The 26,438-nt window shown below is 37.4% G+C and overlaps 2 protein-coding genes across 6 annotated transcripts in view; one reads left to right on the forward strand and one right to left on the reverse strand.

Moving 5' to 3' along the window:
* The window catches only part of THBS4 (thrombospondin 4), a 105,195-nt gene extending 95,460 nt beyond the window's left edge, over window positions 1-9,735 (reverse strand). Inside the window, exon 1 of the mRNA XM_073234640.1 lies at window positions 9,712-9,735. The gene's annotated coding sequence lies outside the window, so the exon portion shown is untranslated. The remainder of the gene's footprint in view (window positions 1-9,711) is intronic.
* On the forward strand, window positions 1,507-16,237 carry MTX3 (metaxin 3). Of its 5 annotated transcripts, XR_012130374.1 has the most exons (10): window positions 1,507-1,634; window positions 2,160-2,229; window positions 2,597-2,673; window positions 3,611-3,703; window positions 4,216-4,398; window positions 4,545-4,621; window positions 5,464-5,621; window positions 5,992-6,088; window positions 6,895-6,983; window positions 9,730-9,773. XR_012130374.1 is itself a non-coding variant. In XM_073234648.1 (9 exons), exons 1-9 carry the CDS (start codon window positions 1,554-1,556, stop codon window positions 9,835-9,837), a joined length of 936 nt encoding a protein of 311 aa, XP_073090749.1. In that variant the 5' UTR covers window positions 1,507-1,553; the 3' UTR covers window positions 9,838-16,237. The 5 variants fall into 5 exon arrangements, 4 of the variants coding, with proteins under 4 accessions (XP_073090749.1, XP_073090750.1, XP_073090756.1 ...); XM_073234648.1 differs by lacking the exon at window positions 5,992-6,088 and having other exon boundaries at window positions 9,730-16,237; XM_073234658.1 differs by lacking the exons at window positions 1,507-1,634; window positions 5,992-6,088 and adding an exon at window positions 1,642-1,921 and having other exon boundaries at window positions 9,730-16,237.
* The last annotated feature ends 10,201 nt before the right edge of the window (window positions 16,238-26,438 follow it).

Raw genomic sequence — 26,438 nt, forward strand, 5'->3', positions numbered from 1 at the left:
GCAAGGGAGAAGGCTGACTAAGTAATTGCATTATGTGTCCACAAAGAATGCACATCTTTACCCACCACTCTCTACCCTACAAACAAAACTCAGGGAATTTTTGTTCTCTGTGTGTGGTTATTTAAAATGCCTCATTGTAGCATATGGACTCTGAGCTTTATGGCTTGGGATTTTAACCTTCAAAACAAGGAGGTCCCATTACTTAGATCTGAAAGTTGAGTTACCTTCCTTATACTGAAGACTGAACAACCTCCACTGATTCCACAGAGGATGCACCTTGAACATATTTTTCTTCTCACTTCTGAGAACTCTTGGCTCTGAAGCATGAAAAAGAAATGCTTGACAGATTGATACTATATTTTAGATAGCTATGTAAACAATAAGGGAGTACCTAGAAATCATTTGTTGAATTGTAATGTTATAAAAATTTGTAGAGGACTCTTTTGAGCTCTCTTGTTTAAGGAGACCCAACCATCTCACTGGGGCAGAGGAATGGAAAAAACTCAGAGGAATGACTGGGAGAGTATCCAAGAAAGACTGCTATGCCTTCTAGGAGAAAGAGCCAGCACCCAAGTTCTATCTCCAGGATCTAGTAAGCATGTTTGGATCATAGCATTCCAAAGGCCTATCTTTCCTCTTTAACAATTTTTCTGAGAAGTTGTCAGTTTGATGTTCAAGAAACATTTAGTTCACACCCATTAGGCCCACATTAGGCTATGTGATTTGCAGGGTCTAGTCAAAAATAAAAATGCAGGGCCCCTTCCCTTGTTCAAAAATTACTGAGAATTTCAAGACTATGACAGTAGAACATTAAGGCAAGTATGGGCTCTTCTAAGCACAGGGCCCCATGTGACCACCTGGGTCTCACATCTATGAAGCCAGCCCTGTTCTGTCTTCAAAGGTAGTCCAGCAAAAGAACTGTACTGAGTAGAAGTTACAATTCAGGTATGTACAAGGGCTGCGGGAACCCAGAAGTTCTTAACTTTCTAATATTGTCCCAGGGAAAGTGACAGTTATGTTCATTTTTGAAGGAGCAGTGGCAGAGAAGAAAGAAATTCCAGACTGAAGGGAGAAATCACTTGACAAATTTCAGGGAAAAGGTTACTTTTAAGGAGGCTGGAGCAAGCAAGCATGGGGGTAACATAATGGAAATGTGGAAAGAAGCAGAAGCCAAATATATTGGGGAAGAGGTTGAACAATTATTGAGTGCCCACTGTATGCCAAATTCTTTTCCCCATGCCATAATTTAAAACAATCTTAACAAATAAATTGTCAGGCCTATTACAAACATCTTAGTTAAGGCCCAGCACCGTAATGTTCAAAGTATTTGAGCACATGAGGCAGCCAATGAATATCTGAGAATGACCAGTGGGTCTGATTTAAGACCCCAGACTCTTAAACCGCAGGGCAAGCTGATTGGAAGCATGCTTTTAACCCCTCCTGTTGCTCTAAAGCCCGGAGGTACCCTTCCTTCGTCCCGCCCCTGGGCTTTCACGTGCCGGAAATTGGGCACGAAAAGTACTTCCGGGATAGCAGAGGTCAGCCCCAGCAAGATGGCGGCCCCCTTGGAGCTCACTTGCTGGGGAGGCGGCTGGGGGCTCCCATCAGTACACAGCGAGTCCCTGGTGGTGATGGTGAGGACGCCCGCGGGCCAGGGCGTGGGACAGAGGGGCGGGGCCAGAGGCGCGAGGCTGGTAGAGCCAGGGCTCCGAGGCTTGCAGCGGTTTCCCGCGGCGGTTCCCCGCGGTGCTTCAGGGCCGAGACTGGCGGGGACGCTGCGCGCTGCATCGCCCTAGGCTCCCTCCCATCGAGGATTCACCGCTTGGCCTGTGACCCCGCCGAGGACGTCGGGGAGTGGTGGCTTATTAGCTTGGCTCCGGGTTTTCTCAGCCTTGCAAACTGTCTGGGAGGTGGAATGAAGGTCCGAAGCAGGGGGCGCGCGCGTCCCACTGCATTCCCCTGACCTTTTATGGAACAAAGTCCCTGAAAGTCGCGTAGCTGGCGCAGGCACGCGCCCACCGGGCTAGGGATGAGGGGAGGGACGCCGGGACCACTGTCAGGCATTTCTGCTTTCGGGCACCCGACTGTGAAGTTAAATTGCTCTACAGATTTGCATTACATACTCAGGATAAACTATTTTACTATAAATTCTGTTTCAGGCTTACGCCAAATTTTCTGGTGCACCCTTGAAAGTCAGTGTCATAGATAACACCTGGAGAGGTTCAAGAGGTATAGTGTAAACTTTTAAACACCCCTTTCTGCCCACTTTAAGTGCCCCCCACCCCCCACCCCATGCAATGAGGCTTATAGCCAGGGAGTACCTTGGGGTTTTAGTTTCTTCTTACCATGACCTTGGCTGTGTATTGCTTATGGTTTGATCATTCTGAGTAATACTTCAAAATACAAGCCAAATCAGTGGAAATTATGAGGAATAAAATGTTCTGTAGAAGTGTTCTTTGTGAAATTGCAAAAAACGAAGAGGAGCTTACTCATTTTTTCCCCTCCAGATGTGCAATTGGTATAGTTTTAGGGTATTGGAATCTCTTCAGAGGAAATCAAATTGTTTCTTTGTATGTAGACTTTTTTTTGATTATAGGAGATGTACCAATTTTGACAACCGAAGACAACATTGTTTCTCAGCCAGCAAAAATACTAAACTTTTTAAGAAAACAGGTGGGTGGTTCTTTTTGAAGAAGTAGATTGTTGATCCTTGCATGTTACTTATAAAAAATAAATTGTAAGATTTTGGGTCTATTTTTAGAATTTTTTTGCCAACTGAGTAGACAATTGGGAGATATCTGGAGTTTGATATAAACATAGACTTGAGAATTACTGCCCTAAATCATGAATTGCACTATAATTTGAAAGTCAGCATAAGTTGTACTGTAATTTGAGGTATAGTCAATTTATATTTTCCTGCACTTTGCTTGGATTTTATTGAAGTTTAGATTAAGCAGATTCAATTTAGCCATCATGATTATTACACTTACTGATAAAATTGTCAGTTTAGTCACTACACATTTTGTGCTGTGTAAGACATAGATGAGTTTCCACCAAATAGTAACTTTTTATTTTTTAAAAGCGCTTAACTGGTCATTACAGTTAAATATGTCATGAAGTGATGTATTGAAAATATTTAAACATGTAAAGATTTATATAAATGCAGAAGTTATAATTGCTTTTGCCAATATTTTAAAACATCCTTTGTTAACAAAATTTAGAACTTCATGAAATTGAAGTTTTTTGTTTTCACAGGGAAAAACTGTAACCAATTAGAACTTTTTTATTATTTTTAACAAAAATAATAGCTTCTGCTTATTAATTTTATGCTGCATGCCATGCTCTAAACCAAAGTAGGTCATTGTCAAACATTGAAATATCAGTTAATAAAAAATCATAACCAAGATTTTTTTACCTTACTGTATGTGCAGTGCTCTAAGAACTTTTTCACATTAGCAGCATTTGTCACTAAATTTGTATGTCTCTTTTCCCCTTTTAATAGCATGTCTGCCATTTTTGAGGAAGAATAGGAATCCTAATTTATTTAGCTTCAGTATTTTGGGGATGCTCTTGACTTATGAGGTTTTCTGGTTTAATATTTTTTTAATAGAAATATAATGCTGATTATGAACTTTCAGCAAAACAAGGGGCCGATACACTGGCTTACATTGCTCTCCTTGAAGAGAAGCTTCTTCCTGCAGTGGTGAGCATTGGTGAATATTACAATATTTTAGTGGCCTACTGAAAATATACTTAGTCTAGTTAGAAGAAAAAATAATGAAAAAGGTTTAAGAGATGAAATTTCATTTGTATATTAATCTTGATTTTTTCATGTTACTATAAAACTGGATTCTGTTGGACATTTAGCTACTATGTGCAACAAGAAAGTGAAAGATAATGTCATTTTGGAAATAAAAATTCTCTGAGGAAGATGGAGTTTGTTGCTGTGTATTTAGGATTGGGCGAACTGTAATTCATTCATTCAACAAATTATTGAGTACCAACTTTGTGCCAGGCCTTGTTCTGGGTGCCTGGGATGTAACATCAAAAAACCTCACATATTTAAATCTTGTTTTATTCTTAAGTCATTCTAACTGGGAAATTTATATGAAGACACTTTATACAAAGATATTTTTTAAAAACTTTCATATTGATTGAGCTAGCTTTCTTTTAATAAAAGAACAACCTTGTAGTGTTTTTTTTCCTCCTTTTCAGCTTCACACATTCTGGGTGGAGAGTGACAATTACTTTAATGTGACAAAGCCATGGTTTGCTTCACGAATTCCTTTTCCCTTGAGTTTGATCCTGCCTGGAAGAATGTCTAAGGGAGCACTGACTAGGATCCTCCTGACCAGAGGAGAGCCTCCCCTCTACCACCTCCGAGAAGTGGAAGCACAGGTAAGGTCAGGATTACTTGGAGAGCAAGGCTGCTCCAGAGAAGGGACAGGAGTCATAACAGACAGGAACTTATTTATAGATGCCTGCCTACAGAGGAGTTCTAGAGCATCTTCCATACCTTAGAGATGTACTTTCATCTTTTTTAGATATACAGAGATGCCAAGGAGTGCCTAAATCTTCTGTCAAACAGATTGGGAACGTCTCAGTTTTTCTTTGGAGATACGTGAGTGCATTCCCTTAAAGATCATTTTGATATTTTGTGTGCATATATTCAGAGAGCAGTTACTGAAATCAAGTCTCCTTCTCCCCACCATCGCCAACACCCCATCCTCCTAAATGAGTTTTTCACTTAAAAATTGTTTTTAATGATTTTTACTATATGAAACTTTTTCTGTTGGTGGTAATCTAGCATTGACATAATAGGCTGCATATTGAACTTAAAACTTCTTAGGACTTTTCCCACCCTGTTTCCAGTCTCTATATAACACTTGGGAGTAAAATTGAATCCTTATTGAAAACCTAATTTTGTCTTAAATAAAATATAAGTTGGCCTTTGAATAACTTGAGGGTAAGGAGCCCTTGCTGTTGAAAACCCTAATATAACTTCTGACTCCCCCAAAACATAACTACTAATAGCCTACTGTTGACCAGAAGCTACACTGATAAACAGTTGATTAATACATATTTTGTATGTTATGTGTCTAATATATTATATTCTTACAATAAAGTAAGCCAGAGAGAAAGAAAATGTTTTTTCAAATTGTCACAAATTTCCAAAAAATTTTCTAATATATTTATTGAAAATAATCCACGCATAAGTGGACATACACAGTTCAAGCCTGTGTTGTTCAAGGGTCAGCTGACAATGGATACAGTACTGTATTAAGAAAAGTGCTAATGAGTAAAACATTTTTATAAGTAACATTTTTATAAGCAAAAGCGGGTAGTAAGCCTTTTAAAAAGTATTTGTCAGAATTGACAAATGTATTTGAGAAACAATTTTTTGAACACAGTCCCATTAGTACTTCCTTATGTGCTTTTAAAAAATCCTTAATTTATTTTTAGGCCTTCTACCTTGGATGCCTATGTGTTTGGTTTTCTTGCACCTCTTTATAAAGTTCGCTTTCCTAAAGTTCAGTTGCAAGAACATTTGAAACAGCTCTCCAATCTCTGCCGCTTCTGTGATGACATCCTAAACAGTTATTTTAGGCTTAGTCTTGGAGGTAAGCCACTTTTCAGCTATTGTTTGCATAAAGTATTTGCATATTTTCCAAATGATACATATAAGCAAAATTCATTAAAGAAGTTTGTGTATTGTCTTGAAATGCTGGTTTATAGTGCTTCAAAAAGTTGCATTTTTTCCAACTTTATTTTTAGTCTCATGTATATTAATCCTTATTTAAATAAATATTTGCCTTTTGTTTAGTCTTTTAGATTTTATACATTTCTAGTTTCTTGTTCTTTTTTAAATATTGCCCTTTGGAAGTGGGTCATTTTCTTCTAAAAGTTAACCACAGGTATTTATTGAATCCCTGCTGAAAGATAGCACCTATCCTAATACAAATGGGCAATTATTTTAAATGTTGCTTCTAGCACTTTCCTGCGTGAACAGAAAGCAGCAGCAGATTGATTTTGGTGAGGTACACTCCCATGATTCCACTTCTTGAAAACTGATTGCATCAGACTGGAGGTATAGTAAATAGAGGGCACCTGTCACTTAGGATGGTGCTTTGGGAGCGTGGGCCTTGTGCTTCCATGATCGGGATGCTGACTTTTTATTGTGAGAGTTGGAAGAAATTGTTCTTTTAAGGAACAGAAGTTATAAGGAAACTTGCTTAGAGACAGTGTATTTTTTTTATGGTGAGTTATGTGTTTTGTATATAGGGAGGGGCTAGTAATTTGAGAGTTATAGAATTAAGTAACTTTCAGCCTTGTCATTTTGGAGCAGTACTCAGCAAACCTGACTGTAGGACAGATACAAAATCTTGGGTCTTTACCAGATTTACTGAATTAGACTCTCTTAGGAATAGATTTTAGGAGCCCATATATTTTTTAAGTCCCTCCAAATACCTTGAATGCCTGGTGGATAGCTGTCTGGGAGTCACTGTGTTAGAAAGCTGTCCAAGTAACTGTAACTAAATACTATTTGGAATGGGTGGGGAAAAGTTAAGACTCAAATTTGAGAAGGAACTGAGGACTGCTGTGCACTTTTACTAATTATTTTGGCTAGCTGCTTAACACTTGGCTAACAATGTCTGCTTAGTGGACAAATTTAGTCCTTTTGTTTAGGGTTTGGTTTTGGAGCATTACTATTCCTCTTAACTTTGCCTTTCAACACTGAATGATAATTTTCTCTTTGCCCTTTTGGATTTTTTTTTGTTTTGTGTTGGAGGGTGGGGGCACTTGGGAAAGTGGATAGACTGAAAATTCTTCCAATATAAACTGCTTTAAAGGCTTTCAAAATTTTCTGTCTTTCTGATTTCTATCCTGGCTTAGGCATCTCTCCTGCTGGACAAGAAACAGTAGATGCAAATCTGCAGAAACTCACACAGCTTGTAAATAAGGAATCCAACTTGATTGAAAAGGTCAAGTTTACTTCAATCATTATTTTATAGTAGTTTACTATATTCCCTTCTGCAATTAATGTCATAATTTGGGTTATTCATTAACTTTACCATCTTTAAGTTTTTTTTAAAGAGTTTGGTTCTTCAGAAAGCTGTTTCATATGCGTTTACTAAAGTTGCATACAGCATAGCGTTTGAAACCAGTAGTGGCCTAATTGCTTTGAGGAAAGATCTGAATACTGGGTTTACTCTACCACACAATTAGTATTTTTCAAGTTAGGAGACCCAGAAGCCCAGATTAAAAAAAAAAAAAAGGATAAAACAGGAACACTTTTTGCCTGTTTCTCTGTTTCTGAAGGCTAACATCTCTTGGGATTGTAAGCACTGTGCTCATCCTTTCTGTTACTAATACTGTGATGTCTTTTTCTGTGAACAGTTTTATTTTTTCTCCTTCCTATTCTTCTGTATTCTAGATATTGTCTACAATTTTGTACCATTGTGGATATTTTGCCACTTTGGGGGTGTTCATTTGGTGTGAGAGGTATTGAGGAACTGGGTAGGAGAGAGAGCCAACAAGGGAAGTTTCTAGGGTGATATTAATTGGAAAAAGATAAGAGAGTTATGCATTTTCCCTCCAAGTATCTGATATAATTGCCTTTTTAAAAATACAAATGAATAATACTTCATTCTTTCACAAACTAATGGGGCAATGTGGTCTGATAATACTGGCTAGCAGTTTTTCAGGTCTGAGTAACAGACCCTGTGTTATATGAGCTTTATGTGAGTTATCTCCCTTAATCTTCACAACAGCTATGTGTGAACAGGTACTTTGTCATCCCCATTTTACAGATGAGAATACTTAGGCTTTGAGAGTAGCTTATGTCACTTGCTCACGGTCATTCAGCTGGCAAGAGGTAGGGAATTTGAACCCTATAAATTGAATTCCAGCATGGGCTTTGCAGTTAGTCAGTCATCTAACTCTGAGTGAGATTATGTATCCTTTACTAGTACCCTGACCCTAATAGTTAGGTTTATAACTGCCATTCACTGGAATAATCATTCTTTTTATAGTATTTCATGTGTTGTTAAAACTTAAGAAATGAGTAAAATTAAGCAGCATAATTGTAAGACTCCATTATTAAACTTTGGGTAAGCTGAATGAAAGTAAGTTTGTCTCCATTCTTAGCCCAACCCAGTAGATCTTATGAGAGGAAATATATTCAGTAGTAATGTGGAAAATGGAAAGATTACTCAAGACTGTTTTAGACACTTACCTGTTAGATGAAGGCCATCTAATATAGTCTTCATTTTCTATATGGCAAATTCATGACAGATAAGTAAAGAGAACCGTATGCAGGAAGTGAAACCAAGAGGCCCTGTCACCACTTTCTACATTTCCATCTTCGGTCATCATTAATATATGAGATAGTTTCTGACCCTGTATCAGGCACTCCCCACCTCCCATTCATATCTGCTCTTCAGGATGTTTCACTGTTTGCTACAAGACATTAAAGCAACAATTCCTATTGGCTATCACTGTTCACCATTTGGACAAAATCTAGAGCTTAAGAAAAGACTTATGCTTGAGGAACTTAGTTTTTGCAAGGAAAAAAAAAGACATCTTAACACGATTGGTACAATTCCCTGGGAATACTTTTGTCCATTTGGAAAATTAAAAGTTAATCTTTTCTTCTCTTTCCTATAAATCCCACACATCTCTGCTGAAACATTTCCTCTATGCTTAATAAAAATATCTTGAGAAGATAAGGGAGAGTTTTGCTCTGAAAATATTCAAAACTAAGAAAGCCTGCCTATGAAGTGGGTCATAAATGCTACATTCTGTTGGTATTGAGCTTGATACCAGGACTTGAATCTTTCTGTTTGTGGGATACCCTGGTTAAAAGTAGTTTTTTAAGGACTGACTTAGTTGGAAATAATCCCTCTCCTAGTATTTTTTGGGGATGCTAATGTACTCCTTAGGATAAATCTGAAACTCTTGGACATTTTCTCAGTATGCCCCATACTTTTCATTTGTTTCTCTAGAGCTGACTTAGAACTGACCCAGTGTTTGGAATGCCTCTGGATTAGGTCTAAAGAATATCCTTTCTGTCTCTTTTTCTAGCTTTCTTTGGTCTAAATACAGCCTAAAAGAACTGGACTTTTTGAGTGGAGTATAGGCCATTTCCATTGAGGCAATGAAGTATAGTTGAAAGAACAGTAGTGTCAGAACTGGAAGACCGGGGTTCAGACTTCAGCTCTGATACTAGCTTTGTTACCCACTGCAAATTCCTTAACCTTTCTCAGCTTTGTTTTGTTACCCTGTAAATTAGGGAATGACTGTGTCTGCTTCTTTTCTTCACAGTTGTGTTGGGAAGATCAAATGAAGTATTTTACCTGCACATACTTTGCAAACTGTGGACTTAGTGTAACAGAATTACTGCTTTTATACTTAATATTAGAAAACCTCTTAAGCCAAATAGAGCTCTGGTTGAATTCAGTAGGATATTCATTTTGTGGAATTACTATAATTTTGCAAAGGCATTACGAATAAGCCGTATTGCTTGTATACATATACTGAGTCAGCTGGTGTTTGATGTATGACATTTAGAATTCTTGAGAGATTATTTCTGAGAAAAAGGTTTCTTTAGCAGTCATAGAAACATATGGTTCTGTACTCCTCTAGGCTTTTAGTTTGGATGGGAAGGCCACAGTCTACATAAATGGTACCACAGTCATTAATCAGATGTACCTTTTGTACTTTGCACAGATGGATGACAATCTTCGCCAAAGCCCTCAGCTTCCTCCTCGGAGACTGCCAACACTTAAATTGACTCCAGCAGAAGAAAGTAATTCCTCACATCGGCCATCACCCTGACAGTCATCACAGTTTCGTCCACAGTCATATGACTGCTGCAGTAATCTCTTACACTAAGTAGGTGAAGGAAAAAGGGAAATGCCATTAATAGGTATAAGGGAAACTCTAAAATGAAAGCAACTTTCTATGACATCTATTTTTTTTTAATTAGGAAGCTTATATTTTAGCTTGGCAATGCACTTTAAAGTGAATGATACATGAACTTGGGTGGAAAAGAAAACACATTGTACTGTTAGTAACAAAAACCTGCCTTAATCTTGGCAGATACTTGCTCTTGGTTCACATGTTGCTGAACAAAAGCTACAATTCTGTTCTGAATGTGCACTCAATTTATTCAAATTAGTTTATCAGCTTTCATAGAACAGTCTGAATATCTAATATGAAGCTGTTTGGCTAAGGCCTTCTTTTGTTTAGAAATCTGATGCCTATTTTAGACACTGGGAAAAAATATTATTCTAATAATCTAATATTACTTCAGTAGAAAAGCCTGTATTTAAAAAGCAATGAGGAATGTGTTTTTTAATTATGCTCTCATAAGTCTAATTTTTTGGGGGGTTAGTACTTATATATATATATATATATATATAAATATTAAAGGTGGTTACATACAATATTCATCTAGCTATATGTACTTCATTATAACAATAGTATTTGCTGATGTGCTCAATATAAGTTAGCAAGGGCTCTTTTAGTTTATTGGGAGAATATGGCAGCTTTAGATGTGTTTGAGGAACATCTTTAACTCTAGTCATCTCTTTCTTGGATTGATTTCAGAAGAACTGAATGTGTTGGTCATTGTTATTATGCCAGGCTGTAAAGTCTTACTGAAACTTGCCCAGTTGTTAGACACTACTCAGGAGGAGCCACCACCAGAGTAATAGAGGTCCCTACTGTGGGCCTGGCCCAAGTTCACCATGGTTGGCTCAGATCAGTGTTCTGTCATAAAAATCATATCATGTCAAAAGCTTTATGACCACTAATCATTTTCCATGTAGTTTAACTACAGTGGGAAGATTCAGTTGGAATAACCAGAAGTAGCAGTAGATTTTTAAGAATGTTTTCTATTTATTGGTTGTTGAACTTTTAAAGGATTTGCTGTGCAGGTAATTTTACTTAATAATATAATCTTGCTTATTTTAGGGGCTGAGGTGCTTCAGTTGTCCTAAAACCACTTCTGGGGTTCTTAAAATATAGGACCATATTTTTGATTAGCGTCTTAAAAGATAACTGTGGTGCTCAGCAAGTCTTATCACTTCCTGCAGAAACCCCCATGTTACGAAAACAGCTTTGTAGTTGAGACGTGTCTAATTTGAGCTGAGTGGAGCTCAGCTGTCTTTGACCTGTATCCTCCCAATTTGTTCTGTATTTAGGTAGCTATTTATACAGGAGTTCTTAAGTCATTGTAGGCAATTTTTCTTCAAAGTTTTAACTAAGTGAGAAATGAGGTGGTCTTCAAAATCTTGTTCATCTGTTTGGATGCATTTAGGGAAAGGAACAAATGAGTTTCAAGTTACTTCTGCAACTGGTTGGGGAGAGAGAGCAAGAGTGTGTGTGTTCTGTGTTTGTGAACTTGATTCCAGCAATCTGAAATCTGTGTGAATATTCTATACTGAAAATCATGACCATAGGACTGTTGTCCTCTAGGATTGATGTATATTAAAGAAGGTGGTTAATCAGACATCTGTTTATGCTTTAATCAGAGTTAGTCATTTTCAATTATGATTTATATTAAAACTTCCAAAAACCATTTGAAGTGGCTTACAGTTGTCCAACACATGTAAAGCAGGACAATTTAAATTAGTTTTAAAAAACTAAAAATTCTGTAGAAGAAAGAGCTATACTAACAATAACAGGTTCTAAAACTGAATGGTAAAGTTCAAGTTTCTCCATGGGCAAAGTCAAAAAATAATACTGGGTTATGTAAATTTTTCTGTCAATAAACCTACTAATGTCCCTGAGTAAGAAAAATATATTTAACTTTTTACAAGATTATGGGAGATCATGTTCTTATGACATAGACCAGCTGATAAGCATACTGTGATGTTTCATATGTTGACAGTTTAACAGAAGGTGCCATCTTAGAATAACAAGTATATCTATGTCCTTTTTTAGTAGAGAAGATGACTTGAATCAGTGTATTTTCTTTTGGTCATTCCTGCTTTGAACTGCTTTTAGTCTTACACTGAGAGGCCACTGTGCTTCCAGACTGCCTTTCCTAAGATGCAAAATGTGATTTAGATAAGTGAGATTTTTATGTGTTGGGTTACTTGGGTGAGCTTTTTTTGGTATAAGCCAACAAGATGAGCACAAACCACTCCAGGGATCAGCCCCACATACAGGAAGCTTTTGGAAAGGAACAACTTTCCAGACTGGGCAGAAAGCTTGTGATCAGCCTGTCAGGATATATTTTGGATAAAGTTTGAGTGTGCTGAGGTAAATGATCTATAGTCTCAGAATACTCTGGACCACTTGCTTTTGGAGGGGATGGTGGAGAATATTATGATAAAAAGGACTATGTTTGTTTTTATATTTGTTAGTAGTATAGGACTAGAAAATTGGTCAGATAATTCCCATGAGAAAAATATCCTCCATCAACAGACTCTCAGCAGTCATCCAAAGACCAACCATTCTTACAACACTAAAGAAACTGTAAAAAATGTTGAGGCTAGTCATTCCTTCATAGTGGTTTTTTTCCCCTACAAAGTTTGGCACTGACAGATCAGATTTCAACTTAGGTATGTTTGTATTATTTTTTGGGTATTAGAGGACTGAAGATTTTACATTAAATCCAAAGCATTTTGATTTCCATTTGTAATTTTTCTTCATTTAATATTGCTAGTGATGGTAACATGAAAAATAAGAGGAAGCTTACTTCAATGAGAGCTAAGTTAAAATTTTCAGAAGTTTATAAAAATGGAAAAAACTGGACATCAATAGAAGCAGAAATTTGTAACCATGATAGTATCTCAGAAAATCATTTTTTTTAAAGATAGCTACATGTGATAAAGTGGTATTTAAAGTTGGTAGTTTATTTTCTTAGAGCCTCTGCCAAGAATATAAATTTGCCAGGCTTTTTAGATTTTTTGAGTTGCTCATAAACTGTCAAAAATTTTAACCCTTTAACACCAAAATATAAATGCTTAAATGTAAAAACAAGAAGCTGAGTGATGTATATACAGGATTTCTCTGTACTATTTTTATACTTCTTGTGAGTTTTTAATTACTTTAGAATAAAAAGGTTTTAAAAAGTAAATCTAGTATATTATCATTATCTACATAAACTACAATTTAAAAAAATGCTCCAAAGACAGTATTGAGTATTCAGTTCCAGATGAATAAATATATAATATAAATTAAATATAATTTATTTCATTCTTGAGTTTAAAGAAAAAAACCCACATTTGTAACAAATGATTATCTAAAGATCTATTTTGCCTTACCAGAAAAGAAAAAAACCATCTAAAACCAAGAACTCCTTTTCCTTAGTATATAAAATGCTCTATGATTTTATGCTAGTAATTATAACTTTTTCTTCCTATGGTCCCTGGGTTTACTTTTGAGGGTAAAATGTTTTAAAACAAGTTCTGTGTCTCCATGTGGTAGTCCTTTGCTTTGCATGTGTTCTCGCTGCACAGTGGCGAGATGAATCCTAGGACCAGCTGTAGTGAAGAAGATGCAGTACGTCTGCACACTTTTCGTTTGTAGCTCACTGGGATTTAGTAATTGGCTTTGTCTTGGTTCGGTTGTTTATGTAATTGAAATCCTGAGCAGAGCTGCAGAGTATAATTTGAGTTTGATTATGGTCTTTTGTATATGTTGTTGGCATTAAGAATTATCTTCTACCTTTTTTCTTGTTTGGTCCTGTGGAATTTACATTTATGCTTCAGTGTTTTCATATTTCTTAAACAGATTATTAATAAATTTGTTGCTAGTTTTATATAACCAAAAGTCAGTAGTCTTATTGTCTGAAATTGAAGTTTCATTAGATCTTCAAAATGCTGATTTGCATAGATACAGAGATGGTTTTCTGTTTCTTAAGAGTTTGTAAAATACTTGAGCCCAAAATTCTTGTTGATGTGTAGTGTTTGCTAGGAGCCCAGTTTAATTGTCCTATACTTAAAACCATTGCTATTGAGGTGGAGAGGTATTCTTGGAATACAAAAATCATGCAAAAATTGTATGTTCCAGACAAGGAGGCCAATGATTACTGACAAGAATTAACATTCTTGAACAATGATACAAAGAAGGGTAACTTTGAGTTGGATATTTGTAAATGAGGGACTGTTTCTATAGAAGAGAATTCAGAGTAAAAGTTATTTCTTTAAAAACAATACAGGAAAGTAAATCTTTGTACCATTATTATTTATTTGAAATTATACTGTATGATATTTTTTATTAAGGTACATTGATATAAATCTTATGAAGGTTTCAGATGAGCAACATTGTGGTTACTACATTTGTCCCTGTTATTAAGCCCCCGCCCCTAATACCCATTACAGTCACTGTCCATCAGTGTTATACTGTATGATTTTTAACAGCCATCTTTTAGTTCCTCAAAGAATTAGTTCCTAAAGGTGCATTTTGGCAGAATATTTTGTAATTGAGTGAGTAGGGGGTTCTATAGTCAAAGAAGTTTGGGAAATGGTGGGTTAGACAAAGTTAAATTACTGTAGGCTTTTCAGAACCTTTGATATGCCATTGTGTGCTTTCTATCTCCAAGAAGGGCCTGTATTTTATATACCATTTCCCTAATTTATTTTTATGTGTTTTTTTTTTTTTTTAAGTTGGTGTCTTGAGGGATTTGTGTTCTGAGAAATACACTTAGGGAAGTGCTGTGCTAGAGTGCTTTTGCTTGACTGTGCTCCCTGCAAAGGTTTCTGTTGAAATACCCCCTAGTGAGTGGGGATAGAATGGAAGAGACAGCTCAGGACTCCCCTGGATTGTGTCATTGACAGCGGGGCTGGGTGGCTGTAGGTTTAGAAGGTTAGTTACTTGGGCGCATGTGATGCCCCTGGTCAGTCTAGCCCATTTCCCTTGAATCCCACTTGGCTTGGTACAGCTGGACAGGAGTGTGAACTAGTGGTTTCAGAGAACTAAGTGGTTCCTAGGTGTCTATGGATCAGAAGGAACCAACTTAGAATTCCAGAACAGTTCCTCAAATCATTTTTGGCTGTGCTTTAAAGGTGTCAGAAAGGTGATGGTATTTAAAGCACTAAAATCACATACAAGCTGGTTTATATATATATTTATATATGTTATACACAGTGTTGTAGAAAGTTTACAGTTGTTTCAGTGATAAAGTAAAAGAAGTTTAATATTTTCAAGTTCTATTCTATTACTGAATACATGCTTTAAACAAGGATTGCATGTTTGTGCATTTTCCAGGATGAGGGTTTACAGTTTTCATTAAAAATTCTCAAGTGTCTATATCCCAAAAAATGTAAATGTCACCAGACCTCCAAATTTCAGAGGACTTAAGTATATTTCATTGCATTTCAAAGTATAAAACCAGACCATGAATCAGGCATAAGGATGCTTTTTGTTTGTTTTTGCAGTGTATACAGTTTCCTATTGGGAACTCCACAGTTTAGATGTGTTATATGGTAGAGAGCTTGCTTTTGGGTTTTGAGTTGTGCTGTAATAGTAAACACCTAACCATATGAAAAGGAGTTGGATCTTTGTTCTGATTCTTCAGTTTCCTCATTTAAATTCAGAGAAATGCCTTTTAATCACTTAGTTTATATATCCCAGATACTTGGAAATCAAGAAAAGTGACTTGTCAGAGTTTGCGTTAGTCCTCAGCAAGTCATGCACCGTAGAGAGAGTTGTGCTGGCCATTCATTCTTTGGACTGTTGGCTACTTCTCTTGCAATGCAAGTGTCATTATTTTTTGAAGGAAGGGTGAACTCAAGCTTTTATGTTAATTGCATAAAGATGAGCTTTTTTCCTCTTCTGACTTGGTATTTTATTTTGCAAAATAGGAGATAATGTTTTTCCATTTTTCTACTCATCTTGAAGTGTAAGTTTGAGGTGTTAGTAATGTAACTTTAGCTTTCTAGAAGATTGACAGCAAAGAAAATAAATAAGATACATATGTGTACACATACTGGTTTTGTTCCAAGCAAGCCTGTTTTTGACTGATAAACATTTTAAACATCTATTCTAGTGTACAAATAGTATAGTTTTGTTACAAAGTCAACAATCCTAAAATAAGCAATGTTGGTCATAATTTAAATATTCTGGCCTTTTCTAGTGTGAATGTATTTTACTCAGAGACTCTGTATAAATACTCACAAGTGATGATCATGATCAGTGTTGTAAAGAATTTATTCTGATAAATGAGAAACTGGATATAATGTCAGAATAGCTATTTTCACAATAAAATCTCAAATTGCCTGAATGTTTATTATTTCCTGATTGAATGTTATTTATTCCTTGAGGTAAGTATTTTCACTGGGAGGAATTTTTGGGTGGCTGAAATAGTTACTCAGTGCCAGGACTGAGCTAGGTTGAGGGTTGTTCTTTTTAAACTTTACGTTCTGTGACACACTGAAATCAGTCGTGTTCTTTCTACCCCCTGCTAAGGGAGGTTGAGAGGCTGCTCCCAAGGCAGCTGGTACATATATGCCCTCAGACAGCTCACCCAACTTTCCAGGGCCACAGTTATCTCATCCTTTTGCCTCTCTAAGTTTCCTTACAATTTTCCCTTTTGTCCACCTGGATAGCCCAGCAACTTTCCATGTAAGTGAATGGAGGACACTGAGAAAGGTTTTAGCTGTGGGTAGGGGCAATATTCATGTTTTTTGCTGCCTTCTTTTAATGGGTAGGATATATGGGCACAGAGAAGCCTTTTATAGAGCTATTAGTTAAGTGAGGGCAGGTTCCCTTAGGGATTGTCTTTGTTAGTAAATTACTATATTTTAATTGAAGTATAATTTACATACAATAAAATGCATTGATTTTCCAAGTAGAGTTGTTCAAGTGTGTAAGTATTTCTCTCACATGAGAAGCCGGCTACATCTTTGTTGGTATTTCTATCCCCTGAGAACACAAATGTTAATTGCATATGAACTTTGGGTTCCAGATGAAAGGTCTTTGTCTGGATTGAGGTGGTTAGTAATGATTTGCTTTCTGCAAGAGAGCAGGAAAGAAGAATTTGTATTGTGGAATAAAGGAATTCTTTTGAGGAAAGACAACTATTTGGAGTCACAATGCTGAAAACCTTACAACAAATATCTTCAGAAAATTTAGTTCTTAATTGTTCTGCTCAGAGGGCTTGACTTCTGTCTGGGACTCTTGGATGTTCAGAAACTCGAATGATGTCCTTCAGAAGATAAGCAGTGTTCTGTTTTTCCTGTAACACTAATAGCAGCTTTTGGTAGGAAAACTTTCAAGATTTGCCATATTGGGATCTTGTCCTAAGTGAATCTCCACTGGAGAAAAGTTAACGTAAAGGGGAACGACTAGGGCCACTGAGTGTTCCCCATATGTTTGAGGCAAGTGTATATGGGATGAAGGAGGAAATGGTGGTGGAGAAATGAAAGGATTTGCCTTACTCAAGATCATCCTGTAATTTAGTTCCTAGTTGTAGAGCAAAGGGGAAACTAGCCCCTTCTGGATTGACATGAGCTTAAGGGGAAAGAATGAGAAACCATGGTCCATTTCTCCAGGTACATTAGTCACACTTTAGGAATGCCTTAGACACTGTGATTAAGAAATGAAGACAGGTGTGCATCAACAAAGACATTTCTAATTTTTGACACAGTCAACTTGAGGCTCCAAAAGTTGCACTTTTCCAAATGAGAGAGAGGCTATTATATTTATCCTACTTTTGAGTGAGTCAGTGAAAAGAATAGGGAAATTTTTACATTTATAACTATAATTAAGGGTTTGTTCCTCAGATCCTAGTTTGGGGAAGGTGGTCCTTTCAAGAACTCTAATTTTGAAAAAGCTAAAAAATCAGGTATAGAAGAAAGGATGACACTTTCCAAATATCCAGTTAAGAGTAAACAGATTTCAGTTTTATTTTAAATGCAAGAAGCAAACTGACTTATTTGAAGACTGTCAGATTGTACCTGTTCTGATATGTGTTGCCCCAGAGTTCTCCACGAGGGGAAAATTGCCTTTTTCATCTAATGAACATGATTTACATTTGGTAATACATATAACACCCAATTCACAGAGAGACTGCTGCTAAAATGGCTTAGGAAATGGTGGGAAAGGATAGGCTAGATAAAGAAGTTAAGGGGAAAAAGAACCAAAGAGAAAGGAACTCTAGATATGGTGTAATTTGGGCTATGGGGATGAAGATAGATTGGATGTAAAAAGCCAATGGATTAGGAAGAACCTGGCCCAACACAATATTCCAAATTGGTGATTTTGAGCAAATTATTTGATTCTTAGTCTGCATTACTGTTTATTGCAATGCAGCAGAACAACTGGATCTGAATGTATGAATAGTTTTATGTGTTTGGTAAAATTTAGAAGCTGCCAATAGAAGGAGCCCCATAACAGCTCTTATGAATAACCTCTGTTAACATAGTGGTGTCTGTTCTTTCCATTCTTATTTCCTATATACTCACACACAAACACAATCCTGTATATATTGTAATCCTATAGTATATGCCATTCTGTAACATGCTTTTTCACATAATATTCAAGAAATCTTATAGGTCATTACATATTATATGGCAATTTTAAAGACTGTACAGTTTCACTGTATGGACGTAGCATTGTTTGTAATGGTCCTTGTTACGTGTTAGTAAATAGTTTCTCAGGGAGACTGCACCATTTTGTATTCTCTGCAGCTCTATGTAGGAGAGCCTGTTACTGCAACTCCACCAGCACTGAGTATTCTTTCTCTTGTCGTCAACTTGCTAGGCAGAAAATAGCAGTTTTATTTATTCTATATGTATTTCTTTGATAACTGGTAAGGTTGAATATTTTCTCCATATGTCTGTAGTCCATTTGTAGTTCTTTTGTAAGTTTTCTATTCATATTCAACATAATAGACAAATTACTTCCCTGAAACCCAGTTTTCCAAACTGTAAGATGGGGTGTCTGCGTGGTATAAATGGGATAACACATTGCAGATCCATAATATGGCAGGTGCTCAGCAGTGTTAGTTCCCTCATGTTTTTCCTGGATTAAGAGCTACTAGAGGATAGAGACTCTTTTCTTTATTGTATCCTGGCACCTACATCAAAGCAATGAAAAAGGTTATGAGGAATGAAGAATAGATAGGATTTGAAAATATTTTGAGTATACCAGGAAAAGGAATGAGAAAAGTTGAAGCCAACTTCCAATGACTCAGCAGTGAGAAAACTGATGGGGTCCTCAGAAGTTTACTATTAAAATGGAAGCATTTGTTTTTTTCTTAGAACTTACTAAGAAACAATTTCTTATAGACTGAAGGGCTAAATGACATTAATAATTAAGAGTCTTGATTAGTTCAGTGATTTTTTTTTTGTAAGCTATAGAGTATTTAAAGTATACTAGGGAAAAGGACTAAAGGAATTAAAATTTTTGTATAGTGAATAGTAATTTTAACTTATTTCCACATATTAGATTTGCCTAGACTAGGAGTGAATGTGAAATAATAATCATATTTAAAAATGATAATATGTTAAAGTAACTTAGAGCTGTGATGCCTCAAATGGAAGAAAGAAAATTGGTGTCTGGTCCTGTTTTATTCCACATGTCTTGTGATCATGGGGGAGAAGGAGTCAGTGGTTTGTTAATGAGATTTGCAGATGGCTTTAAATTGAGAGGTATTGTAAACAGCAGGAATGACTGAGAAATGATACAAAAGGAGCTGGAAAGGTTAGGAACATGGACAGGAAATCAAATGATTCAGCCTGAAGTAATGCAAGCCAATCTGACATCTGGGGCCAAATAAGAAATTCAGATATGTCATGAAAGAGACAAACATTGAAAATAGTCATCTCAATGGAGATTGGGGGTGGGTACTAGAGGAGAACAAGAGAAGTAGGACACAGGAACTAATGGCTGTTGAATGCCTACCCAATAACAGTGATTAGGTACTTTCCACGTTGATTTCTTTTTGACCAAGGTTAAGCAATTTTTGAGGATTAATTATGCACAAGAGCTCAGAAGTTAATGAAATGAGCTCAGCCTCTCTCTAGTTGATCCTAAAGGTTGTTAGAGTGTTATCAGTACGGAGTACTTTGTGGAAATGCCCTGGAATTTCCAGAAAAGCTCTAGTAAGGAAAGATCATTTGCCACATTCCTGCCTGGGCATTTGCCATTCAGTGGGTGTTTCCAAGAATTCTTGGAGCAGCTTCCTCCAGGCTATTCTGGTTGCCAGCAGCATGCCAGGGGCCCCACAAAACCTTTGGTCAGTTAGCACAGGAAAGATAAGATGTGCCTCACAATGGCTACCCCAAAGTGGTCTGTTCCTTCCAGCCATGCCCCTCTTCCTCTCTCTTCCAGTGCCTTCACATTAACCTCTAGCAACACAGAGTTCCCATCCCCGCTCTTTGCTTGTGTTTTCTACTATCCCTATCCTCTCTTGCTATGAAGTCCAGCAGTCAGTTGTATTTCCTTTAGTTCTTAATAAACTAAATTGGATTTACTGGTGATATTGGCCTAATTTAGGAATCTCCAACATTTAAAAAAATGGAGCCACTACTCATTTTTTTCAGTGACAGTGGCTTGAGGAATTGGGTCATAGTGCAAAGCCTGTGGAGATGAGGAAGAGGACCAAATTGTTCTAGGGAGGACAAAACTTAAGTAGGCGATGGTCACTGTATCTATTCCCCTTTCTGAGAAGACCAGAACGCTGTTGCAAAGAATACATTGAAAGAGTGAACAGGAAAGGAGAGGTGTCAAAGACATTGCTAGTAGATCCAGTTCAACTTGGGAGATCTGTTAATGGCTCATACTGGAAGCTTGAAGCTGAATGTCACTGATCCCCAACAATATTTGCCACATAACAGGCACCCCTTATGGCTAAAAAATTCATTCATTTATTCAACAAGTATTTACTGAGTGCCCCTTATGTTCCAGGCACTGTTGTTGGTATTGAGGCTACATCAGTGAACAAAACGGATCTCTGCCTTTGTGGTACTTAAATTCTAGCAGAGGGAACTTATTATATACTAAACAATATAGTAAAAGGTTAGAAGTGCTATGGAAAAAAAGCAAAGCAGAAAAGGGGGCTTGAAGTGCTGAGGTTGGGGACCAGTGACAGTATTAAATATGGCAGGATGAGCTTCATTGTGAAGATGACATTTGAACAAAGCCTTGGCAGAAGTGTTGGTTCAGCCTTCTGGATATCTGACAAAGAACATTTTAGGCAGAGGGTGCAGGGAGCCAGTGGTTGTAAGATAGGCTTGTCTGACATGTGTGAGAAACAGCAAGTAGGCCAGGGTCTCTGGAGCAGAGTGAACAAGGGGGAAAGTAAGAGATGAGGTCAGTGAGCAAAGGGCAGGAGCTGACCAGGTAAGAGCCTGTAGGCATTTAAATGCCTTTGGCTTTTACTCTGAGCCATTTCAGGTTTTGAGTCAAAAAGTGATGTCACAGATTATTTTTTTAAAGGATTATTTGAGCTGTGGCACTGAAGGTAGACAATATTGTAAGCAGGAAGACAAATTGGGAGTATATTATAGTAACCTGTCCGAGAGATGGTGTTGGCTCAGATGGATTAGGATGGTAGCAGTAGAAGTGGTAAGAAGAAGTTGGGTTCTGGATGTATTTTGTGGGTACCATCAACAAGATTTCTCAACTGATTTAATGTGGGTTGTGAGAGAAAGAGAAGTCAAAGGTGACTTCAAAATTTTGGAAGGATTGAGTTGCCCTCAACTGTGATGGGAAGGCTATGAGTAGAACAGCTTCTGAGGGGTGATTAGGAGTTCCATTTCTACCAAGTTGAGTTTGTGATGAGTACTAAACATCCAAGTGGAGATGTTGAAGAAGCACTTGGGTGATTTAAGTCTGGAGTCCAGGAGTTACAAATTTGGAGATACAAATTGAAGGGTCTAGTAAGAATGAAGATGTTACTTAAAACCATGAGACTGGATGAGATCATCAAGGGTTTAAGTTATTGTACTCAGAAGAGGACTAAGAATGGAGCCCAGGGACATTCTGAACACTAAGAGGTCATGGAGAGAAGAAGCAAGGGAGCCTGAGACCAATGAGGTAGAAGGAAAACCAAAAGACTGTGGTGTCCTTGAAGCCAAATGAAGAATGTGTCAAGGGAGAGGGAGTGATTACAGTGAATGAAACTAATGGGTCATGTAAGACAGAGACTGAGACTTGACCATTGGATTTATGAAAATGGAGGTCTTCATTGATTTTGATGAGCAGGTTCAATGGAATGGTGGAAAGGAACAGGTTCAAGAGAGCCTGATAGGAATAGGTTCAAGACAGACTAGGAAGAGAGGAGTTGGGAACCCAAGTGAGAAGAAACAAATGATGAATATAATTGTAAACAGTAAGATGGCTAGGAAAGATATCTAGAGGTAAGAATGCCTTCCCCTGGGTCTCTGAGCTCCCACCAAGGAGGCAGCCATTTTTCTATTTATGTGTATTTATGTATAGCTGCAAATCAAGTCAGCATGCAGCCAGCAGTGGTGAGCTAGGTCATTAGGAAATCTTCTCCATTAACAGAAGTCCAAATAGGGTTTAACAGAGTTTGCCAAGGGACTTATTACAAAAATATTGCTATTTGAAACATGGGCTCTTCCTTATAATGATGAGCTGAATTATTTCTTTTTAAAGTAAGGTCTAGCATACTAATACTAGCATTTTATACTAGTTAAGTCAGATGATAAGTAGATCAAGTCAATCTCTGGAGTATTTTCTTCTTTGGAAGATTTCAGCTTCTATGCTTTAGGTAATAGAATTTGTTTTTTCTACCCAGGCTTGGGGCCCAGAGAACTGAGCCCAAATGAAGTAAATCTGCATCCTTGTCTTCTATTTCAGCTACTTAATGACTGTGTACATTCACCAAAGGACAGGATGAGAACATACTTGAAAATTAAAGGGTTATCATTGTAGAAAGCATGGAGAATGCTGCGTGAAGCTTCAGTATGTACTCAGAGAGATGTAGTGATTTAAAGGTACATACTAGTCTGAACACAAACCAGAAGCCTTTGTGTGATCTCCATTGCGTGTGCTTTTTAGTCAACCACCTAGTCCCATCTGTTCCTCATGGTGGTCACCACTCGGATCTGAATGATTCTCTTTCTTCTCACTGCCTTTTCTGCCCTGGGTCACTGCTGCAGATACACTGCTGGTCTCCCAGCTTCTGGTTTCACTAGTTTCCAGATCATTCTCCACCTTGTTCAAGAGTGATCTTTCTAAAATGCAAAATGATCATGCTTCACCCTTGCTTAATACCTTTTAATTGCTCCTTGTTATCAAGTCTAAGGTCCTTAACATAGCTTTTAAGACATTTACTCTTCTGATTAAAATTTATGCCCCACCATCTGTCCCCACAATAGAAGAACCAGCCACCAATACCACTCAAATCTCGAAGTATCTCATACTTTCAAGCCTTTGGATGAAGAGGCTTCAGTGAGTAATAGAAGAAGGCACAAAATCAATTTAACAAGACTAAACAGAGAATTAGATCTTTTGGCTCCATTAAAATTTAAGTGGAAAGGAGGTCCTTTGTTTCAGTACTATATTCACACTGGCTAGATGCTTCTACATCTGCTCGTCTAATGCACATGTGTAACAGCCCTGCATGTACATCATTTGTTGGCTTCTAATCTGTGTGGCTTTGAGAACTCTCATGGCTCAGGCAATGGCCTGTTTTTACACCTTACTCACCCACTTTAAACACTTTCCCTTGTTTGTCTTTTACATTCCCTGGTCTTTAAATACTGCCTATATTTTGAAGTCTTGCGAATTAATATCTCCAGCCTAGGTGTCTCTTCTGAGATCAGGTTCCTGTCTAAAGGAGATCTCTGAAAGGACTGCATCTATCTCACACTTGTATCGAAAGCGGAACTCTGACCTTCACTCCCTCAAAACCCTTCCTCTGCTAGTCTTTTCCATCTCAATAAATGTCACCTGCATTACTCCATTGCTAAAGTCAGAGACCTGGAAATTTATCTCCTTGTTTGTAAGAAAGCCTACTAATATGCCAATCAATGTCTGAAATGTTTTATATACAAAAACATTTCTAAAGGTAGCTACTATTCTTACCACCCATTTTATAGATGAGAAAGCCAAGGCACAGAGAGGTTAAGTAATTTGTGCAAGGTTGCATAGCTTATCAATGGTAAAACTTATTTAAATTCAGGCAGTCTGGCTTCAGAGTCCATGTGCTTCATCTCTATACTGTTATTATTGGCACCTGCCCATGATTGACCCCTACATCCAACTTAATACAAGTACAATCAGTTCTCCCTCCAAAAATGTCCCGAATCCATCTACCTCTTTCTATCACAGTTGCCACCACCTAGCATTTTGCTGACACTGTCATAACAATTCCTTGGAGATCTCTAATTCTACTCTTATCCTCCCTACCTCCCTCAACTCACCACTCCCAGTCATTCTTCCCAAAGAAACCAGGTCTTAGATTAAATGTGATTTTTTTTTTCTTCAGAGGCCATCCCTGACCCTCACATCTGGATCACATCCCCTCAGCTGTTCTTTTTCATATTAACCTATTAGTTTTCACAGTAAAGTTCATAATTGATAATTACTCATTTGTGTCTGTCTTTATGTTTTAAAGTAAGCACCATGAGAACAAGGATTTATTTTCCACCATCTGCATGGTCAGTGCCTGGCATAGAGCTTAGCCCATAATAGGCACTATGAGGAATAGATAGATGAATGAATGGGTGACTAACATTGAGTAAGTAGTGACTATATAATTTTCATTATATGCGTCATAATGAAAGTATAGTTCTACTCTATAGTGGTAGTGGACTAATGGGAGGAAGCTTAAAAGTGAAAAAAACACAATGTATGATCTTTAAAATAAAATGCACTTTTGTTGTTTCAGTGAAAGACATTGTATAATTTTAATAAGCATACCATCAAGAAAATTTTTTCTACCCCCATACTACTCTCTAAGAGATTCCATCCCAACCCTCATAACCCTAATGCAGCTCTTGGGACCAGGGATAGAAACTGACCCAAGCCAGGATAATTTCATTCTCCCTGTTCAGAATATAGAATCAGGAAGCTGAGCAACAGATCTTTAAAGTAACAGCTTTCATTTATCCTTCACGTATTTATTGAGCATTTGGAATGAACTGATCGCTGAGGATGTAATAAACAAGACACATCTCTCCTTGAAGACATTGATAGTTCACTGGAGAAAGATGGTGAGTAAACCCGCTTCTGCAATTCAGTGTGTTAAGTGCTGTGACATGGGGATTACCCAGGAGCACATAGGAGAGCCGCCTTATGCAATTTTGGGAAGGCAAAGAAAGCTTAAAGCTTCCTAGCAGAGGTGATGATTTAGCAAAACAAAGCTCAGTAGATGCAGGAGAGAGGAAGGGTGAGGAGAAAGAGTATTCTAAGCAGTGCCTTCAGTCAGTGTGCAGGGACAGGGAGAGTGTGCCGAGAGGTGAATGTGGTCTCCAGAATGAAAATCTTTGTCAGCTCTTTCAAAGCTTGGGCTTTATCCCAATGGCAGTGAGAATCCTAAACAAGGGGTTTTAGCAGAGGGATGACATACTTAGATTTATCATCTAGAAAGATCTCTTTGCTCTCAGTGGGGAAATGTATTTGGAGGCAGATGTACCAGTTAAGATATTGTTCTAGAAATTCAGGCAGGAAATGATGATGGAAGGAATAAGTTGGTGACAATGAGAAGAGACAGAGGGGATGGTTAAAGTTATATTTAGAATGGCAATGGGCAAGGGAGAGAGGAAGTAAGGATGATATCCAGGCTTACGGCTTAGGCTCACAGTACATTATGAAGTCACCCACTGAGACAGGAGACTCAAGAATGAAGCCAGGGCCAGAGACATAAATAAGAGTGTTATTTCCATAGAATTAAGTAAGGCCTTTGAGGTTGATATTTTCCAGTGAGTTTGCAAAGAAGAGGTCCATGGATGGAATCCTGAGGAATACCATCATTTTAGTAGGTGGGTGGGAAGAAGATCTTATAAAAGAATTGGAGATGTTACCTGAGAGCCAGTTGGAAACCTGAGGAAGAGTGAAGTCAGGGAAACCAGTGGATGAGACTCTTTCTGGAAGGTACTAATGAATGTCAGTGTCCAACAAAAATACCAGAACATGGACAGTTTCATGGTAACAAATTGCATAGGGATATCTAACATACCTGACGAATTCTTAGTTAAGTAAACTTTATTTAGAGTACTCTTCTCTTTGTACCTAAGAAGGTGAAGATAAGCTTCCTTGTAGTCCCCTGGACTAACACCTTGCAGGTTCTTTAAGAGTGGAGTCTAGATTCATGAGGATTTTTTGAATTTGGTTTTCAAATGTTATTACTTATCAGTTTGTAAAGTGCACTTGAATGTCAGAGTTGAGAATGTGGAAAAAAGCAGACATAAGGAAAATTTATTTTAAAAATGTTTTTCAACTTTAAGAAAAGCATCTAACAACCCACTAAGTTTAGCATTTCATGTGTGTTTATGACCTGTCAAAAACTG

Source organism: Manis javanica, chromosome 1 (assembly GCF_040802235.1).
Source record: "Manis javanica isolate MJ-LG chromosome 1, MJ_LKY, whole genome shotgun sequence".
In the NCBI taxonomy this organism is placed as follows: Eukaryota; Metazoa; Chordata; class Mammalia; order Pholidota; family Manidae; genus Manis; species Manis javanica.

Excerpts from the sequence above, each read along its gene's own strand:
- MTX3 (XM_073234648.1), top strand. The coding sequence starts at position 1,554 with ATGGCGGCCCCCTTGGAGCTCACTTGCTGGGGAGGCGGCTGGGGGCTC. Across the intron at positions 4,399-4,544 it reads TCCGAGAAGTGGAAGCACAG|ATATACAGAGATGCCAAGGA; the intron begins GTAAGGTCAGGA and ends CATCTTTTTTAG. Across the intron at positions 5,622-6,894 it reads TTTTAGGCTTAGTCTTGGAG|GCATCTCTCCTGCTGGACAA; the intron begins GTAAGCCACTTT and ends ATCCTGGCTTAG.